This window comes from Scardinius erythrophthalmus (assembly GCF_964197995.2).
Source record: "Scardinius erythrophthalmus genome assembly, chromosome: 19".
In the NCBI taxonomy this organism is placed as follows: Eukaryota; Metazoa; Chordata; class Actinopteri; order Cypriniformes; family Leuciscidae; genus Scardinius; species Scardinius erythrophthalmus.
The window spans coordinates 32,624,580-32,647,081 of record NC_138239.1 but is presented as its reverse complement, the minus strand read 5'-3'; the positions used below and the strand labels follow the sequence as shown (position 1 = coordinate 32,647,081).

General features: G+C 40.3%; 1 protein-coding gene across 7 annotated transcripts in view; it reads right to left on the bottom strand.

The window, feature by feature from the left end:
* LOC308707468 (C-1-tetrahydrofolate synthase, cytoplasmic-like) overlaps nt 1–22,502 on the bottom strand; it is a 103,145-nt gene that overhangs the window by 52,116 nt on the left and 28,527 nt on the right. For 3 of the 7 annotated variants that reach the window (XM_081393992.1, XM_081393991.1, XM_081393993.1), the window contains 2 exons: nt 17,127–17,265; nt 10,436–17,038 (listed from right to left, as the gene is read on the bottom strand). The exons of 2 other annotated variants lie outside the window; for them this stretch is intronic. In XM_081393992.1, the coding sequence (XP_081250118.1) occupies nt 11,045–17,038; nt 17,127–17,265 (6,133 nt within the window). In that variant the 3' untranslated portion in view covers nt 10,436–11,044. Of the gene's footprint in view, nt 1–5,131; nt 5,305–10,435; nt 17,039–17,126; nt 17,266–22,502 lie in introns of those variants that run through there. 2 more of the 7 variants (XM_081393996.1, XM_081393997.1) reach the window with 2 other exon arrangements.

Below are 22,502 nucleotides of genomic sequence, written 5' to 3'. Positions count from 1 at the left end.
TTTTGGCGAATGCAAACAACGTGATTATTGTTCATGAGTCCAACATCCAGCCACGCAAGAAAACATGTAATCTACCTGAGGGAATAATATGCTCACAAAACATTTCTGATTATTATTTGTTTAAAACGGTTTTGTTTGTCTGATAACCTTTTAAACATAGCCTATACTTAACTACAGTTTGCAGACACTGAAATTATGTAGATTGTGCGATACAGTAAATATTTTGAGTGTCCCTCATTTTCCTATAAAGAACCACAATTGTCCCGCATATTACTTTTCTGAAGTTGGCAACCCTACTCAGGTGTGCAGTTTATTTCTGACTAGTCAGTGGAGACATTTAGGCTATTTCATTTTAGTTAACTCAGGTGTGCTAACTGCTCTAAAGAAAACATGAAGCCAATGTATAAAATGAATAAAGTTAAGTTAAATTATTGTTGTTGTTGTTTTTATTAAGTTTAAAGTGACTCTAGTGTTATTATTGCTGGTGGTGCCCTGCCATGAACCCTGCCCCCACAGCAAACAGAACCGAACCGAACCGAACCGTGGCTCCAAAACCGTGATATGAACCGAACCGTGGCATTGGTGTATCGTTACACCCCTACAAATTAGTAACATGGTATGGAGCTTCTATTGGTGGGAGTAGTCCGAGTTGGTGTCTAATGGAACAACATTCATGCTCGTCCATCTCTTTGGCCTCAATGCTGTGTGCTCCACTGCCAGTGGCAGTGGGTGCACATACGGACAATCCTATTGTAAGAGGCAGCTTACGCATATGGACCCAATTTTAACATAACATTTTGGTCACATACAGGCTTTGGTGTCTATGCCTCTGTCCTCAAACTTTCTTTTTAAGCCATCACTTATAGATACGGCCTTTCTCACCTGGGCTAGAAAAGGCATAAACAGTGTGGGAGATCTTTTTGTAGATGGCACGTTCGTTTCTTTTGACTATTTGGTTAATGAATTAAGTTTACCAAAAACACATTCGTTCATTCCCCTTAAAACCAAATATCGGCCCTCTTGATCATTGTCTGACGGTCAAGCCCCATCTCTCGGGTGGTGTCTCCCAGCTGTATACTGCTATTCAGGCCATGAAATGCCCATCTCTTCTGTCTCTTAAGGTACAGTGGGAGGAGGATCTAAACACAGAATTGACGGAAGAAATTTGGCAAAGAGCTATACATAAAACATACACATCGTCTATCTGTGTTAGGCACAGGTTGATACAATTCAAAGTATTTAATCGCCTGCACCTCTCTAGGACCAAATTGGCCAAAATATATCCTAATGTGGATCCCAACTGTACGCGCTGTCACCAAGCCCCTGCCTCTCTGGCTCACATGTTCTGGTCATGCCCAAGCATAGGCACATTCTGGTATGGGATATTTAATACATTCACCTACATTTGTAAAAAGAATATTGATCCAGATCCTATCATTGCAATATTTGGGGTGGTACACAGTAAAGTTGGGGTCTCAAGAGGCCAATCTCAATTAATAGCATTCTCTACACTGTTAGCCCGCCGACTAATTCTTGCAAATTGGAAATCTTCCTCAACCCCAAAACACTCACGTTGGGTGTGCGAAACTATGTCCTTCCTCCAGCTTGAAAAGTTAAGAACTACAGTCCAAAACTCAGCAGAAAGGTTTCAGAATGTATGGCAACCTTTCTTGGATTATTATGAAAATGCATTTGATGCTAATTCTTTAGAGTAAAAAAATTATGTTCTCATCTCCCCCTCTCCCTTTCTTTTTTTTTTTTTTTGTGTGTTCTGTGTGCATTCTCAGTATTTGTATGAACCTTGGATGCCAATCTGCGACGAAAGGGGATATGTGAGATAATGTATACAAAGTATGAGGTTTGTGAATGGGGATGCCTTGTATGACATAAGAGAATGTATGTTGGTTTGTTTGTGTTATGTACGTTTAAAACAATAAAAACACTTTGAAATAAAAAAACAAAACATTTTAGTGAACTATCCATTTAAAAGTGAAATGATTTTTGTAGATCCAGTGATTAGTGATGTCTGTTTTCAGTGTGATATAGGCATGACTAGTGGCTGATCTGTGTTCCACAACAATTCCACAAACCTGGAAGACATTCTGAACATACACAAGCAGTAGGCTGTAAATAAAATATAAATAATAATAATAAATAATAAATAATAAATAAAAATAAAAAGGTAGTAGTAGGGAGAATCAATGAATTAGGAATAATTTACTGCTATTGTAAAAATGACATGTAATCAATAAAAAAGTAACTGTTGTATGATTACAAGCATTGTAAAAATGTAATATAATTTAATTAAGTACTTAATTTTTGGAATCTGATTACGTAATCCAGATTATATGTAATCAGTTACTACCCAGCACTGACTGTATTGCTTGTACAACTCTTCCCACCTAATGCCCGTGTGACTTATTCAAAAATCCATTTTTTACAGTGTTCATTTAAGCCAGAGAACTGGCTCCCTGACTGAGCCTGGCTTCTCCCAAGGTTTTTTTCTCAATTTCTGTGTGGAAACCTTTATGATGTAGCCATGCGGACTTACTAGAGAGACCTGGGGACCGATCTACCAGAATCTTTTAGAGTAAACCACCTCATTCTAGCATTTAATGACTGTTTACACTTGCATCAATAATGTAAAGACTTGCCTGCTGTAAGATGTTAACATGACACAAGCAAACTTTTTCACTCCCGTTTACATGCAATTTTCATTATTCTGATTGTTCACATAGCCCAATGCACAGAACATATGATGAGCTCACATACAGTAGGTGTGTTCCTAGCCAAGTTCTTTCAGCACACAAGGATTTGTTTGCTAATTATTTGGTATGTGGCCTAAAATGTCTCCATTTCAATGATTTCAACCATCAATATACTGCAATATTTATTTATGTTGTGCAACATTGTCAACCTGAACTCAGTTTCTTCAGCACCCCAAAATGCACATGCGCACTGTGGTCAGAGTGCAATAAATGCATACATGCCTGTTTTTGTGATTAAAATCTGCATATAGTATATACATCACGTTATACAATGACTATGGTTTTTATGATTATGAGCTTAATCGGAATTTGTTCAAAGTATTGTGTTTACACGAGGTAAAGTTGAAATCACAATTTTGCATAAATCTCATTACACATAATCACATGATGAGGGTGCATGTAAACGTAGTCAAGATTGAGGAAGACTTAGGGTGCTTTCACATCTGTAGTTCAGTTCATTTGGTCCGGACCAAGGGTGAAAAATGATACTTTGTAGCATTTTTCAGGCGTTTTGGTTCCTTTTCACACCAGACTGATCGCTGTGGTCCGAATCAGTTTATGAGTCGATAAAACGAACCAAAATGCAGTCACGTGACTACATTCACATCACTCGTTGGCCAGATATGTCTGGCATTTCCATAACTGCACTTCTTTTGGTCAGAATTAACGTGCGGGAAAATCCGGCAGATAACACGCCGCTGTTTACTATGGAGAGACGACTGCGTGGGCTGATTGTATCCTTCGTCATATTTTATTATATAGTTTGTCTACTACACCACTTTAGACAAACAAGATTATTTGAGAATGAAACGAGGATGCGGCTGTTAATAATTTCTATCAGGCTCTGTCTGCACCTCCTCACAACTTAAAGTTTGTCCGCGAGTGCAAACTGCCAACAAACATTTCTCCTCATCCCATAATCAGTAATCACAGCGCAGCTGACTACGGCAACTGGTTTAGTCCAAAAATGCGCAGTTCTTTGGCAGTTGGTTCTGTTCAAGGTCGGATCACGTTCTCACCACAAACGAAACGCTCCAGAGTTCGTTTCAAAACGTACCGAGACCACCTCTTCGAGCAGGTCTCGGTACGCTTGTTTGGTCCACTTTTGGTGCGCACCCGAGTGCGATAGCCGCATTCACACCTGCCCAAACGAACCGCACCAATGGGGAAAACGAACTCTAGTGCGATTCAACCGAACTAAATGAGGCAGGTGTGAAAGCACCCTTAAGCCTACAAGACTCAAAAGGACTGGTTTGCCTTTTCATTTGAGAAGCACCCATTGTAGCTGGGTCTTCTTTATGTTTCTGGACCATGCAAAGGCAAATTACATAAAACTGTAATTTTTAATCAAATTAGACCAGATAACTCAAATTATGAATCACTAGCTTCCCATTGTCAATCAGGGTAAGGAAAGTAGACCATTGCTCAATATTTCAATTTTTAAAGACAATGATATCTGAATTTGGCAGCAAGTTTTTGCTTGAATGCTCACTTTTCAGTTCGGGAAATACATGTTTATTTTAATTGTGCAACTTTTGTTCTGCCTAAATCATAATCATCCACTGTTCGTCCGTTGACCAGGGGAGAACTGGCCCCCGACTGAGCCTGGGTTCTCCCAAGGTTTTTTCTCCATTCTGTCACCTGATCTTTGTTGTATTATTTTCATGTTATCACTGTGAAGCTGCTTTGATACAATCTGTATTCTAGAAAGCGTTATATAAATAAAGGTGACTTGACTTGACTTAGTGTTAAAATTATTGTTTAAATTAGCCTACATGTTAGAACTAGAGTAGAAAATGGCCAATGTAAATTAGTTACACACATTGGATACACCACTGTGAGTACTCTACAAGACTGAACCAATTATATAATGTTAGCTAAATTAAAATTAGCCATAAGGGTAAACAAGAAACATTTTATTAGGTTTAAAAACATTTGTGTGTCCACTGCAAGTTATCTAAATGGCTGATTATACTGACTGTGCTATCCATTCAGAGTAATGATGGTCAGATGGAGATCATGTGATGTTTGGTCTCCATACATAAAAACAATATAAGATCCACTACACCTTTTGAGTGTGTTCTGGTTTACATAATACTCTTCAGACTTTAATATCATCGATACAGCGATCAATAAAAAAAAAACCTTCAGTGCATTTCTCAAGAGTTCAGAGTTCAATTCTTGACAAAAATCCATAAAAAAAACACGAATCTGAGCGGTGTAAAAAACAAACAAACAGGCACTCTCTCTAAAATATTATTGTTTTCTAATTCACACAAGTAACGTTACGTTTGAACAAAAAACATAAAAATTAGTTTATAGCTTTATCAACGTAACATGAAAAATGTTAGAAAATAGCTTACGCTGAGATCGCTTTTCCGCAGATGATTTGGGCTGGCATCGTAAGATTTTTAGCCTTCCTTAAATGTGAGACAAAGTTGTGTGTTCTACAGTTTACGCTGCTAACTGAGAGCACGTGTTGATCTCTTCTTCTTCTACTTCTGTGTGTGTCTGTATGGCGGTACGAAATGAATCCGCCCCTATGTTTGTGAATATCATCAAGTACGTAAATATACGTCAATGATGTAGGTGTAACTGTCTGCACCAATCAACTTCCTCTTTTTTCTTTTTTTTGTCTGCTGAAATAAGAGTGGATTTTTTTTTTTACTATTATTTACCAATGAACAATATTTATTTATTTATTTATTTAGTTAGTTAGTTAGTTGACCAACTAAGCAACAAACATATTTTCAGACAGCTATTAAAAAGGTGGAAGGTCTATATTGATTGGAATATTAAGATGTCAACAAGTCATGCTATATTATGTAGCCTACTAAAATAGAAGTAAAATATGTAAAAACTGATGTTATATGAAATTTTGAAAGGCCAATAGAAAGAGTCAGTGTTTTCAAGTACCTAGGATTATGGGATGGGTGTAGACATTTGATCTACCAAGTGATGATAAGATCAGTTTTTTTTTAACAACACTAAAGTGATAAGAGAGAACAAAACAGAGCACTAAGAATTTTTTATAGGAGCAGTTAAATCAACACACGCACACACACAAACACACTTGTTGTCTTTGGCATATTGAAGTTTGAGGAGTTATGATCCTCAATCCTCAAGTTATATCCCCATTATGCTGATGTGTGCCTAGGATTATCCTAGGTTTAGATATAATAGAGAAAAAAAATGTGTACCATTAAATACTGTGTAGTAAACACATTCAGAGCAGATTTTATGCCATTTTAGAGTAATGAGCAATGTCAGTGGTGCAGTTAGAGAATTGAGATGTCCTTCAAGATGGCTGAATTTGATCGGTTTCTGGGTCACAGGCTGAAGGACGGAGGAGCGAGGAAACGAGGAAGCATCAATTGTATTAAGAAGCACCCATCAATTCTCTTCTTCTTCTTCTTCTGCGCTTTTTACTGGTGGCAAACAGCGTTGCATTGCTGCGGATGCTCCCTTCTGGATTGTAGTGTGGATCGCCTTTGACTGAATGTAGGCTATTCGTTGTGCAACTGCATGCATGCACCGAACTGTACCATACGGTTCGGGACGAACACATGCATGTACCATTACACCCTTATTGTTCATCCATCCTCCCCAATCAATCATCTCTTTTCCTGGCTCCATTTCTAATAGTGGAGAGCAGTCACCTGGTTTAGCATCAAAGCAACATATAGAAAACCCTATTTTACAGTGTCATTTGCATCAGTGCGCTTGATATATGGATCTTCATATTAAAACATCTGATGTTCCATTTTTGGCTGGTGCAGCTGGCTGGGTGTTTTGCTCAGAGCTGCTGAAGTCAGACATAGTAAGTTCTGTGACCTGAGGCCTTCTCTTAGGAGTTTTACACTACAGGCTTATCTTTTTCAAGAAATACACTAAACTACACAGCCTCCGCGCTGGATTACTGCGTCATGTAGGAGGCTGGTATGCGTGGCTTTATTCCATGCTATGGTCTCCGCAAGTTTCAAACCATGTCTCCGTTACATTGTCATTTTCTGCTCTTCCGGCACTTTGCAACAACACAACCTTGTTTCTTCAGTGACTTTCAGCATGTTTTCTATAACAACGTCTGATGTTTACGTTTTTTACGTACCGTGAGAAAGTCACATAAACCACGCGAAATCCGATCAGGGGTGCATTTCCCGAAAGCATCGTTGGCCAACTATGGTCGCAAGTTCTGTCGTTACCAATAGAGTTCAATGGACATTGCGATGAACTTGCGACCATAGTTGGCCAACGATGCTTTCGGAAAACGCACCCCAGAGCGGTCAGACTGAAACGGATTTTCAGAAATGCTCGAAAAGGATCTGTAAAGATCACATTTCATGTGATTTTTAGCCATTCACACTAGCTAAATCTGATCGGATCTAAATCGGATATGCACAAAAATCGGATTTGGACCAACAGTCTGAACGTAGCCAAAGTGGATGGAAATGTGACTCCAAATGTATATCCAGCTAGGAAAATACAAATTCCCTTTGGGATTAATTTTGCTCAATGCAGATGTTATTTGAAGGCATTGATGGACTTTAAACATTTTGATGACATTCTTATCAGGGGAGAGACCAAAGAGCAGCATGGTCTCTGGATTAGACAAGTGTTGGACCGAGCACTGACAAATAACTTCAAGCTCAGTAAGGGTAAAAATACCTGTGTTATATCAAAAGAAGGGCTGAAGCCAGATTTGGCCAAAGTGAAAGAAATTTAGAGGATGCCAGTGCCTGGGTGTAACAAGAATTTGTTTCAGTTCTTATGGATGGTGACATTTCTTGCAAAGTTCATTCCAATTATTCTCAACACACAACAGTATTGCATGGCATTGGGAAGTGCAACAGCATCAGCCTTTTGAGCAAGTTAAACGTAATGTTTACCGAAGCTTCAGTACTCTGTTATTATGATGTGCCAGTGACCCATCTCAGTGAATGCTCTGAAAAGTGGTCTCGGTGCAGTTTTGCTTCAAGAGCTTGTTCCAAATGCCTCTCGTGCAATGACAGTAATAGAACAATGCTATGTACAGATTGAAAATGAGAAAAAAAGATGCTTGCAATAGTGTTTGGAGCAAAACGTTTTTAAATTTGTTCATGGCCCAGATCTTTAAACAATCACAACCAACTGGAAATTATTATGAAAAACCCATTGAATGGAGTTCCTGCTAGTATTCAAAGATGATAACCCAAGATTACCAGACCACAGAATTATCAGTTGAAAGTGCACTATTAACTTGGAAAAGATATGTCTGTCCAGAGCATATTTACCAGAGATTGGATCTTCAGATGCGGAAAGAGAAGCTCTGTCATGTACAGGCTTAGACACAATGACAGTAACAGAGCTGGATCAGTTAAAATAGGCAAGTTTATTAATGAAACATTAGGAGCTCAGTCCATAAACAGGTGAGTTGATCCATAGAGAGTTATTGGCAGACTTGACATTAACGTTGAACATACGTTGACATTAACGTTGAGTTTGTCTTACAGGTTTCCAGAGTACACACAGACAAGAAGACGAGGGATGATGACTTGGGTGACTGGATCAAGGTAACAAGGCCGGTAAGGTATTTCAGGAACTTCAAGCAGGTAAGTGAGTCTGCAGCATCAGACGAGGCCAAAGACTGAGGTGTGTGTGTGTGCGTGCTCGTGATGAGGACTGATGAGTGTCAGGTGTGTATGGTCCCCCTGTAGTCAATAATTGTTTCCCTTAAAACTTGTCTTTGATCACCAAAATTACATTTTTATTTTTCTGTGACTTTTTTTATTCATGTCTTTAAAATAGCTTGAATGTAACTACACCCTGGCTTCATATATGCATCTCTATGAATATGCAAATTAGCCCCGCCTCTACTTACCCATACCAGGGGTCCGTTCTTCATATATGGATTACTCAATAAGATGGATTTCATTGTTGACGATTTGACATGATCCAGGATTACTAGGTTCTTCAAAGCTCATCCTGGAGTTGCTGTCATAGCAACATGTCCGTAAGCTCAAACCTGCTCGGAAGCATCTTATTTCATGTACACAGCATATGCCCGCAGTGAGGACAGTCAGAGCCAATGAGTGTTTCTTTATGAGCTGAAACCCTGTATATTAGTGTCTGTAAAAAAGAGATAAGCGGTACGAGTAGTCATGATGGCTGTCGCTTTCGTGCACAAGGTTTCCGAACACTCCTTTTACTACCACAGCTACAAAGAGATTGATATGAAAGTGTACCTCCATCTAGTTATGGCCTGGATGTAGTCTTAGTTATATTTTGTCTAAAGTTTCAATAGACTGTTAAATTTGAAATGTCAGGCTTTACAAGGTGTCATAAGATTACATACAATTTGCAGAATCTGCTAAATGTTTAATTTAACAAAATAAAATGCACCAAACATAGTTTTGCACATATTGTTTTTTGTATTCAATATACTATAAGCTATTTCACATAACATGTTTACATATAGTCCGCAGACAAAATAGTTATAGCCCTGGATTAGCCCTGAGCAGTTAAACTGGCCACTTTTTTATTTATTTTTTCAGAAAAATCCTCCAGGTCCTGCACATTCTTTGGTTTTACAGCATCTCTGGCATATACCCTTTCCAACACTGATTATGATTTTGAGATCCATCTTTTCACACTGAGGATAAAAAAACACTGAGGATGTAAACTATGAACAGTCCTTAAGACACTATCTACATTCAGAATACAGGCAAAAGTGGTCCAAAATCTGAATTTATTAATTTAATTTTTTTCAATAGTGTGAACAGCACAGACCACATGGAATCTTATCTTTACAATTGTGATTTGGGCCACTTCCAAATGTGGTACAACTTCCTAAATCAGATACAGGTCTGATGTTTTGCAATAGTTATTTCGGTATTCATGCGACTTTTACAGCACTTTAGATCAATTCTGCGCTGATGGACATCACTCCAAAGATTTTACAAAGCCTACCAGTAGTTATTTGGTCACTCAGTGAATATGGAGGACGGCAACAAATTTAGTGAGTATTACGGTGACAGCTCTATACAAGCAAAACTTGGAAAAACTATGCGAGAAAAACTTTGCTTTTCTCCTTATCCTCATCTGTGTCCTCATTTTCGCCTGCGCACACATTCACTGGCTCAGCACATCACCTTATAAATGATCTGACTCATAAATGCTTATTATAAAAGCTGACTTTAGGAACTTGTGTTTACTAACATTTGACAGTGTGCCACCTTTTATGGACAATACATACCTAGCAGCACCATCAGCCCATTTTGCAGTGCGTTTTTTTTGGCCGTCATTGACGGTGCATTAAAGAGGACATAAGCTCCTCTAACAGAATCCAAATTTTCAGAACTTTTAATAAAAATAAAAAAAACTTTTTTCTATGTCAGCCGAGAAACAGCTCCGCGAAATGGGCTGAAGGTGCAACAGGCGGCAATAGGCATCTCAGTGATGGTAGCTGCATTCACACACACACACACACACACACACACACACACACACACACACACACACACACACACACACACACACACACACACACACACACACACACACACACAAACACACACACACACACACACACACACACACACACACACACACACAGTCACACACACACACACACACACACACACACACACACACACACAAAATACGTTGCACTTGTAGATTCTTTTAACATCTTTATTTTTCCGTCCTTAATTTGTACTCTGTCCTTCAATTCTGTGCTATATTGAATGTTCAAACTGAAACATTTCACCTCATTCTTGATTTCTGGAGAAAACCTCAGAATTGCAAACACCACAATCCGACACCAAGCAGTCATGTGGATGCCACAATTTACACTGAGCATTCAGTTTACTTAAATTGAATGTTAGGTGGAAGACAAGTACATTGACACTACTGTTAAGTTAAAAATAAATACTTTCAAAAACAACAACAACAAAAAAAGAAAAGAAAAAAAAAAGAAAAAAAGAATACAAATCCCACAGGGATATATCATAACTTTTTTCATCCTACACAAAACAATTTTAAAAATGTTTTCATCTAATATTCATCCGAGAATTTCAGAAATACAAAATGTTTTTTTATAACACAACCATAATGGTACATCAAAACGTTAAATATTGTACAAAAGTTGTTTTTTTTCTAAAGCACTAATCAAAATCCATTAACAAACAAGGTGTTGGAACTACTATAAATGCAAGGGAGTGTAACTGGATGTACCTGCCAGCAGCATGTGACACAGTATGTGGTCCTGAGAGCAAGGCCTTGATTTTATGTGTCTACCATCAACTGTGCAGCCCCTTTTCCAGGATGACCATGGGCTGCATATATTGAAGTTGCTTCAGCAAAAGTTCAGAACAAGTGGATAGGTTCTCATACATAACAATTTTAACATTCTTCACAGTCTCAATCTTCAGTGGATTTCTGAAATTAACAAGACATTGGACTTGATCTCTCTCTTGGATGATTGGTGGAAGTGTTCGCTGTCGTTTTGATGGATTGGATAGAGTGTCTTCACTGAACTTCAGGACAGATGTCTCAAACTCTGAAGGCTTACAAAGTTTTAGTGCAACGTCTTTCTCTACTTGGTTCCCTTGAGAGCTAGATGAGTTCAATATGGATCCTGAGACTTTCAGCATACATTTAACATGCTCCCCGGTGCAGTTACGAAGACTTTGCTTTCTTTCTACACACATTTTGTTTCTACATTCTGACTTTCGTGGACGACCTCTTTTCCGTTTGACCTCAGGCATGGTTGTGGCAGTGAAACTTTCATTAACTAGAACCTCAGCTGCAGGATCTGGGCCTACATCTTGAGGACTGATGTTAAAACTTTCTGTGAGATCTTCATCAAAAACTGTTTGCTCCACCTCAATTTTTTTTGAGGTACTGTCTGCTCTGGGCATCTCACTGCTTTTCATGCAAAATATGAACTGGCTTCTTTGATCCTCAATGTACTGTTCCGTGAGGCCATGAGTGGTGTAATGTTTCAATATACTCTGCTCATCACTCATTATTGAATCACAACTCTCAATCATACATGGGTACTGTAGAGGAAGTCTTTGATTGCACATGACAGATGCTTCATCAATGGATTTAAGAGCAGGCTTTTCTAAGGTCATCAAAAGGTTTTTGGCCTTGTCCTCTCTCTTTTTTGAAATCTTCTTTTTCATTTTTATTTTATTATTTGCAATGTTCTCTTTTCCATTGTTAGAACTTGCACTTAACTTTTTTGCTTGAACATCATTCCCAATTCCACTTTTTTGTTTCTCTTTCATAGTTTCAAAAGTAGCATCATGTTTCTTCATAAGATGTCGAAGAAGGTTTGACTTGGTTGTATAGACCCTATCACAACCTTCAAATTGACATCTGAATGTGAGGTCCACACTCTCAAAGTCCCCATCTGCTGAAACCTTTATTGCTTTGTGATCATTTTTGATATGATCAATGTATTTCAAATGACACGTAAAGTGAGCAGAACATTTTGACTGGTCACACTGAAACGTGCCTACCTCAACACCGGATAACAATGCACTTGCCTTTTCCAATGTGCATCGGTGGAGCAAAAGATAGTGTTTTAACAAACTGGTAACTTTCGACACTACTTTTGAGCATTGTTTGACTTGGCATCTGTATTCCTGCACTTGGACAACTCCATCAATTTCTTTAGCACTGTTCTTTTCATCACGTTCTGACTGATGCATAGCCCTATAATGGAGGATAAGATTTTGTTGGATTGAAAAGGCAGCCACACATCCTTCATGCACACATCGATATGGCCGGAACATACAGTGCGCATCACTTGAATCACCAGAATCAATGGTGTCTATTGGCATTGTAGTTTTCTTTTGAATATCAACCATCACATCTGAATTCATTTCAATTTGTCTGTTAGATTCTGGAGTTGCATTTTCTGTTCTTTCGTCTGGAGCATCCATTGTGTCAAAGAGATGGGGACTTCCACCACTCAGCTCTTGCATCGCAAATATACCTGGTTCATTTAATTCACTGACATGATTCTCTTCAGTCAGAGAGGGGTCTTTCAGCGGTTTTACACATGTAGCTGAAAGCCCTTCAAGATTTATATTTTCCTTTGATGCTTCCACAGTTCTGCAAGTCTCAGTGCTGGAAACTGTAAGGGACTTTTGTGTGGGGCGTTTCTTTTTTCTTTTGGTAACGATGTTGGCTTCTCCTTCAACATTTGAATCAACAGATGTAACAGTCAGATTTGGATTGATTTGTTGTTGAATCTGCTCTGATAGGGAGTCATTTCCCTGGTCAGTGATGAGGCTGGGATGCACATTTTCTGACTTTGATGTAGATTTTCTGATCTTTCTATAACCAAGACCGATTTTCAAGTGAGACATTTCTTCTTTTGAAAAATGGTGGACATTTTTGTAGTGGATCTTAAGGCCTGTGGTTCTGGTAAATCCCTTTGAACATAAATGACAGTTGTATGGTGCTAATTTGTCAGGGTTTTTCTTCATTTGATTTATCCTTTCCTCGCTGTAATCATGTACACGGCTAAGGTGTTTAAATAAAGCTTCTTTTGTCATTGCTCCATAAACACAGCCTTCTTCACATCTAAAGGGCTTTAAAACACATTTCTGCTCGTTTTGTACAGGATTTTCAATTGTGTGACACTGATCATTTCTAGTGACATCTTTAGAGCTTTGATCATGCAGGTTAGTGCTCTCAGATTTGATCTCACATTTGTCTCGACTGAGTATATCAACTAAATCAAGACGTTGTAACGCCCTTTCAATTTCTACGATTTTGCCATCATCACCAGTATTTGCAGAGATAATTTCAGCTTCATGTTTGATATCTATGCCAGTGTTTGATACAGGTGGATGGAATAAACTGTAATTTCTAGTCATTTCAGAGGGGTCTTGAGAGGACATATTAGTGTTCTGGATACTATCTGCTGTGCCACCATGCATACTTGTTAAAGTGTTACTGTTAAAGGTATTTGATTCTGATGGTGCATAGATACAGGGTTTGTGAGTGTGCTCAAGTATGTCATTCATGGGGAGAGGTATTTGTGCCGTTGAAATATCAGGATCATTCAGAAAATCAAGAAACGATACTGGTAAGTCAGCAGTAAGATCAATTTCATCGACAGGTTTGCACTGGGAACGTTTTGATAAATGACCTCCAAGTGACTTTGTGCTTGAAAACTCTCTGTAGCACCTGGAACAAATGACTTTCCCATCCTGTATTATGGCAGGCCATTTTGCTCTCTTAGATGATTTAATTTTTTTGGATTTCCTAGTTTCACCAGAACCTGAAACATTCTGATCATCTGAAGGGATTCCTTCTGTTCCTTCCTGTGACAATTCATGATCACAAAAATCTTTTGGACTTTTCTCACCAGTCAGGGGGGCAACAACACTAAAGAAATCTTCTGACGATTCCTTAAAATGAGGGGTTAAAAGATTCGACACATGTTTGACATCTGATGTATCAGTACTATCAGTGCTGATTTCTTTGTTTGAATTTCCCAATGGCTGCACTGAAATAGGACCTGCCTCTGAAGGTGAAGTTGAAAAATATAGGCTGCCATTCTGCCCAGACAAAGAGCAGATGGAAACATCACTGGGATGGTTTTGTCCAATCTGACTGAATCCAGGATTAATGCTTGACTCAACCTGTGACAAATCACAAGTTTGCTCACTGTTAAGGGCATGTAGTACTCTAAGAGAGCTTGACACATATTTTGAGGCTTCGTTCATCACACTTGAGGGTGTGTTGGCATTCACAGAAAGGGGGATGATGTCATCATAAGATGAGGCAGATGCGTAATCTAGGACTGTGTCAGAATGGTATGATGGGTCTGTGTGCTGGTTGTCAGATAAAATCGTAGAGCGGTAGGGATGTACAGAAAAACCTGAATCCAAATTCTCCATTGAAGGTGCTGCCCATGTCTGAGTTATTGGTAATTGCATCAGATCTGTCTGGTTTGGTAATTCTGCACTTTGAGTGTTTTCAAGCTGAGAGCAAAACTTGGCACTTATGGACTGCATACTATCGTGATTGGAGAAAACAGAGGAAGTACTTTCAAGCACTGAGTCCAGAAATGTAGTATGTTCAGTTTGTCTGGAACGGCTTCTCCATTTCTCTATCTGAGAACTAGTGGTTGTGCTCTCAGACAACGACTTTTTTGCAGCAATTTCTGCAATCCTTTTGTACTTCTTAGATAACTTCCATTCCTCAAAAGCTTCAGAATGAACATTTTTGACATGTCTCGACAAACTTTTTGAGGTGCTGTATTTCCGTGTGCAGGTTTCGAATGGACACACATGAGTCAGACCTTCTTCTTTGTTGGCTTTTTTCACAGGGAGAGACGACTTCAATGTGGAAGACTTAAGGTGACGCAGTGTGAAAGAAAACAATTTCTTATCTTTCAAGAGTGTTTGAGTTTCACTGTCAGCATTCCTTAGAGCATCTAAATATTTTGGATCATTGCATTTGATGGGAATTGGCTCCAGTTTTACATAGCAAGATTCAAGATGCAATTGCTTTGTACTTTCAAGACAATGTGGTGTCTCAGATTCATCAGGCTGAACAGCATTAGTTTGGGAATCATTTTTGCTAACTGTCAACTGAGCTGTGCAAGACACAAGATGCTCAGGCTGTTCTGTTGAGTCTTGAGTAGTGTCTATAATGCTTTCAACTGTGCATTTCCTTTCTACTGGGGTAAACTCTTGAGAAACCTCTTTCATTTGGCTTGGAGGCAGCTCTAAGGCAGGAAAAGTCGGAGTTAGTACTTCAAGTTGAGAAGGTGAGCCCCCATCAACAGCAGAGTGGCCCTTCTTCTTTGCATGTCCTTTCTGATGCAGATCTAGCTCAGACAGAGTGTAGAACACCTTGTCACAGTTTTGACTTTTGCAGGAGAACGTCATGTAGTGCTGTGCTTCATGATCATACAGCAAGTATGTCTCATTGAATATTCTCTCACAGTTTGGATATGCACACTGTGCCTGAAATTCAGCATGTACTTTTCTGTGCATCTGAAGCTCAGCATGAGAGGAAAAGCTGAAATTACATCCAAGCTGAATGCAAAAATACGGCTTCTCGCCACAGTGCATCTGTAAGTGATCATTAAGATGGGTCACATTAACAAACTGACGGTGACAATACTGGCACAAAGCCTTCTGGCTCTTTATTTCTAGGAAATGTATTGCTTCCTGCTCATTTTTGTGGGCCTTAACATGTGCAACCAAATTCCTGAAGTACTTGAAAACTTTTTGACAACTTGTAACAGGGCATGAACAACATTCAGTGTTGTTAACATCACGAATAGGGTTGCCCTGTTTGGGGGATGACGCTTTAATTTTACTTTTGACTTTTGTGCTGGGACTACTGTGTGAAGCAAATAAACTGTTATTGCAAACTGTCCCTTGGCTAACTTCCACAGCAGTTTTGCTGTAGTGCTCTTCTTTTCTCAAGGTACTGGTAGCTGCTGTCAACTTGGTGTCAATACTGGTACGTTTCTTGCTTACACCCATAGCAGCAAGGCGTTCCTTACATGACTGTTTCACATGAGATGCCACATGAGGCTCTAGAACTACCCTAGTTTCAAATGTTTTAGCACATATTGGGCAACGGAAAATCCCATCTTGAACATGCTTCAATGCATGCTTCACAATCCTGTGTCCAAGGAACTCTTTATCACACAAAACACAATACTGCATATAAGCTTGCCAATTGCGGAATCGAGCAGAAACAAATCCCATCTCTCTCATCTTCTTCATTTCCCTTTTCTTCTTTCTTTCTGCTTCAACTTCACTGAGTTCGTAAGTAGGACTATTGGTAAAATGTAGATGTTGAAAATATTTTTCATCATGGTCATGGACTTCATTGTCTTCACTGTCAGTACATTTGTCAGTAGACAATATAGCTGTTGCCTCCTGACCCATCAAAGCAAGGCATTGACGTTTTAGAGTTTTCCAGTCCCAGAACTCCGGATCAAAAGGCCACTTCGTCTTTAAGGCCAACAAAAGGTCACAGCGTAGTGAGTTCAGAATTGGTGGATCCTCCTGCTCAAGCTTTTGGTCAGGCTCATTAAAAAGAGTCTCAACAGCATAGTAAGAGTCCAAAGACGGATTTATCAGGAACTCAGTGAGTTGACAAGCCTGTTTTACTTCCAAATCCAAAGGCAGCAAACAAGAGATTGTTTTGCAGATAGTGATATTACAGCCCTCATTATCATGAACTCCCATTTTTAGTGCTTGAATGCACATTTCGATGCATACTGAGAGTCCATTTTTCTCATCCTGAGAAAACAAAAATGTCACTGTCAGTGTCATTGTCATTGCCTTTGTTTTTATAAAACACTTATATAAAAACAAAAACTTTTCTCACCTCAGCCTGAATGACTTTGATGAGGAGCAGAATATGGTACACACTCACAGCGAGGCATGCTAACAGTCTGCATTGCTCCAAAAAGGCCTGTTTTGATTCGAGCCGTATTAGAAGTTTACTCCAAAACAGTGTCAGCTCCCTGTAAGATATAAAATATGATCCATGTGCTCACTAAAAAATAAATCAAGCACTAAAACATCTTTAATGATTAACAAGTATATTTAAAATACACAGTAGGCTAGCATGATGAGTATAATGATAATCACAATTATTTAGTTTGAAAACTGTTTCATAATTTTTTTGCACGCTCATGAAAACGTCTCCGGTTACTATCGTAACCTCGGTTCCCTGAGAGGCGGGAACGAGACATTACGTCACTGACGTATATGGGAACTCCCTTCCTCCTCATTTTCACTGAAATCTTATAGGCTAACGCCAGCTGGAGACAGCTGGCCAATTGACGCGAAACATGCAAATGCTGACCGGACCGCGGGCAGTATAAATAGCATGGGCGCGACAATTACGTCAGAATCAAGACTGAACGCTAGCACAGCTGATCAAACGGCGAGCACGGCGGCTGACGTAATGTCTCGTTCCCGCCTCTCAGGGAATCGAGGTTACGATAGTAACTGGAGACGTTCCCTTTCAAGGCGGTCACTTCGACATTACGTCACTGACGTATATGGGAACTGTATAGAATCCCGCCGTGAGCGCAGAGAAGATAAGCCCTGAACGGGGTCAAGCTACACTCCCACGAGAGACAACAGTTCTAAGCCAGCAGCGCCGCAGGAGCACTCGAACTGATAGGCGAACTAGACCAAGAAACGTCTGTTCCGACCTACCAAGTTGCATATCCAATGCAATGAAGCGAAGGCTGCACTGGAGGGCAGCACAACACCATAAGCACTCAAGCACAAGAGTTAACACAGTGTCAACGGCAATAGCGGTGACAGCTGCATAACCTTATAGCCATACACAGAGTTAACAGTACATTGAAAACGACTGCATAATGCGGAAACAGCTATGTATAGTCATTATATACATTATAGTCATAACACAGAGTTAGCAGCAATGGTAACTCTGTATAATGCAGACTACTGCACAGCTGGTGGTAACAGTTCATGAGTACATAAATAAAACTCACCAAACCCACGACGCTATAGGCAGTGCATAAACTTGAAACCCTGGCGAACGTGTTCTGAGAAGACAGCCAGCATACCTAAATCCCGTAGGCATTAAACCACATTGAAAGCGTCGAATTCAGTGAGAAAGTCTCAGTCTCTAGTACCATCCACTAAGCACACAAACAGCTAGTCAGACTGCTGCCTAGTGGTCCACGTACATCCGCAAAGCCCTTACAGGGCCAACAGCACTCTGAGTATCAGGGCAGGGATCAATCTGTGCTCTGAACGGTGTAAGCGACTACGGAACGCAGCTTGGTATCGGACGGAGAGTGACGCTGCAGTCACTAGGTCCGAGACAATGCAACATCATTCACATAGACTATAGACTAGTGACTATGCACAGTTAGATAGGATAGCAAGTTGCACTGAAGGATACAGGGCAACGTGATAGCCTAGTTACATTGATGTGTACAAAACACAGCGTCAGAAGCATAGTGACATCGACTGTGAATACGTAGTTAATCAGGATAGCCGGTTGCACTGAGGATACAGGGCAATAACGGCATAAATCATAGACACATATCAACGTACATAACACAGCGTCAGTGGCAGCGCACAACAACTGTGAATACACAATAATCAGAGTAGCCAGTTGCACTGAAGGAACAGGGCAATATATAGCGGCGTAATCGTAACACATATCAGTGCGTAGTGTGTACACAGCGTCAGTTGCATCGCGCAACAACTGTGAATACGTACTGTGTAGTAATCAGAATAGCCATTGCACTGAAGGATACAGGGCAATATATAACGGCAAAATCATAACACATATAGTGTGTAGTGTGTACGTAAACACAGCGTCGGTTGCATCGGGCAACAGCTGCGAATACGTACTGTGTAGTAATCAGAATAGCCATTGCACTGAAGGATACAGGGCAATACACAACTGCAAAATTCATAACACATCAGTGTGTAGTGTGTACATAAACACAGCGTCAGCTGCATCGCGCAACAACTGTGAATACGTAGTAGTCAGAATAGCCATTGCACTGGAGGATACAGGGCAATAACAGCAAAATCATAACACATATCAGTGTGTAGTGTGTACATAAACACAGCTCCAGTTGCATCACGCAACAACTGTGAATACGTAGTAGTCAAAATAGCCATTGCACTGAAGTATACAGGGTAATATACAACGGCAAAATTCATAACACACATCAGTGTGTAGTGTGTACATAAACACAGCGTCAGTTGCATCGCGCAACAACTGCGAATACGTAGTAATCAAAATAGTCATTGCACTGAAGGATACAGGGCAATATACAACGACAAAATTCATAACACACATCAGTGTGTAGTGTGTACATAAACACAGCGTCAGTTGCATCGCGCAACAACTGCGAATACGTAGTAATCAGAATAGCCATTGCACTGAAGGATACAGGGCAATATACAACGGCAAAATTCATAACACAAATCAGTGTGTAGTGTGTACGTAAACAGCGTCAGTTGCATCGCGCAACAACTGCGAATACGTACTGTGTAGAAATCAGAATAGCCATTTGCGCTGAAAAATACAGGGCAATATATAGTGGCATAAATCCGAACACATAACAGTGTGTAGTGTGTACGTAACACAGAGTCAGTTGCATCACACAACAACTGTGACTACGTAGTAATCAAAATAGCCAGTTGCACTGAAGGATACAGGGCAATATCGTGGCATAAGCATAACACACACATATCAGTGAACATAACAGCGTCAGTGGCATCGCACAACAACTGTGAATACATAGTTGAATCAGAATAGCCAGTTGCACTGAAGGATACAGGGCAATTTATAGCGGCATAAATCATGAACACAGAGTGCGGTGTGTACGTAAACACAGCATCATTTGCGTTGCACAACAACTGTGAATATGTTGTAATCGGAATAGCCATTTGCACTGAAGGATACAGGGCAATATATAACGGCACAAATCATAGCACATCAGTGTGCGGTGAGTACATAAACACAGTGTCAGTGGTGTAGCGACAACAACTGTGAATACGTAGTTGAATGGCCAGTTGCACTTAAGGATACAGGGCAATATCGGCACAAATCATAGCACATAATAGTGAGCAGTGTGTACATAAACACAGCGTCAGTGGCGTAGCGACAACAACTGTGAATACGTAGTTAAATCAGCATGGCCAGTTGCACTGAAGGATACAGGGCAGCCTGACAACATAAGCTGTAAGCACATCAAAATGTAATGTTACGTTGGCCCAGCGTCAACAGCATAAGCGGTAACGACTGCGCAACCCCGTAGTCAAGACTGACTAGGGGTAAACAACACTCACCGGATTGCGGCTGTGCACTTTCCATTGTCAGAGCGGGACGGCTAGAGACCTCTATGCTAGAGACTCATAACATCCGTAGTTCCCTTTTTTTCTTATTAGACACGGAGCCATGGCCTTTGCCTCGTCTCTCTAGACGCGCGTCTTGCGCACGACTACCAAAGGACGCCGTGGAAAGACGGAATCTTTCTTGAAGTAGCCTGGCTGAGATACCGGGCTAAAGTATCTTTATCAACAGAGCCTCTCGCATCAAGTCCTTCTAGCGAGCCCGCGAAGAGGACCGGAGTGGCGACGGGCAGCGTCATACTCGTCTTAGGGCGGGAGAGGGCCCACCAGCGGCCTGCTGGCGGCAGTGGGCCTCATCCCCGCTGATGCCCGGGTTTATTCCCCTGAGGGCGCGCACTGTCCGGCACATGCCCGCCGTCGTGAGTGCGGCCTCGGTTGATCCTTGTAGGGTAGAGCGAGTCGATAGGACCCGCACATATCTGGCATGCAAGTTAGCTGACGGGAAACCTTCTGTGTGTGTGCGTGAGACTGTCTTGTCAATCATATGTCAGTGTAATTATAAGATTATGAAAGTTATGAGGTTATTAAATGTCTTTCTATATTTGTTTTTCTATCGTCGACGTCAACTTCTCATATTTTTTTAATTAATGTCTAAAAATATAAAAAGAAGGATAACCCAAAAAAGGCCCGAGGCCCGGCCCGCGGGGTGTAAAAAAGTCGGGGCCCGTTGGGCTTGGGCTAAAATGCAGGGCTTTAAGTTGAACTGCTTCTGACATGGATCTAAACAAAATAGTAGCTCTTTACTTTTATCCTGGTGTCACGGTTGGTAGATCCGCTGTCTCATTCTGGTCTTGTGTGTTTGTCTCGTTTGCGCTGATTGTTTCTTGTGGGTGTTACCGCTTATTATCATCCTCACCGGCAGCTGCAGACCATCTAGCCAGCTTACTTAATGCCCTGTCTTTTGTCTTGTGTTTGTCAGATCGTTGTTGAAGCTTCCTGTGTTCGTGCCTGTTTCCTGTATTCCTCGTGTTTCCCGTCTCACTGGATACCGGATTGCTTCACTCCCGTTCTCAACTCTGGATTATCTTCTCTGCTTCACTCACCCCTGGATCGCCAGTCTCAGTCCCTGCGTCACCGCTCTCCTGCTGTCTGTGTTCCTGGTCTGACTTTCATCATCAAGTGATCATCTGCCTGTTCTGAGTTTTCCTGTGTGAACTGCTGTTCAATAAATCATCATTTTACTTGCTATTGCTTTCGTCTTACTTATCATTACACCTGGCTTTCAACAAAAGGAAATTCTACAGGTGCTAATTTATCAACGTGGCATTACCATTTGTTTTAGGACGTTACAAAATACATACTGTGCCAGAATAGACTTTACAGGCGAAAACACTTTTCAGTCTGGATGGAGTTATCCAGCTTTATATCTGAGGAAATCACGGGATCCGGCCAAATGATTGGATACAAAATGATGCACTTAAAATGTATCCAGAAAGGATTTATAGTGAAGAGGGAGACTACTTTTAAGTGTTCTCGGCCCAGATGGTGTTGCCTATATACTAGCACGAAAACACGTAGGCTTCGAATCAACGTGCCACATAAAGTTTGGACCAGGATTGTGGTAGGCTACCAACTCTCGTGCTCGTCTATAGGCATCCTAAAACAAATGGTAATGCCATGTTGTTAGATCAGCACCTGTAGAATTTCCTTTTGTTGAAAGCCCAGATAAAAGTAAAAAGCTATTATTATTTTAGATCCATGTCAGAAGCAGTTCGACTTCACAAGCGCATTTCTTTACAAATAAATAAATAAATAAGAACTTCTACGGAAGACTGTATTCTCATAATTTTTACTTTATTCTCAAAATATTATGACTTTATTTTTTATTTTTTTCATGTATGTA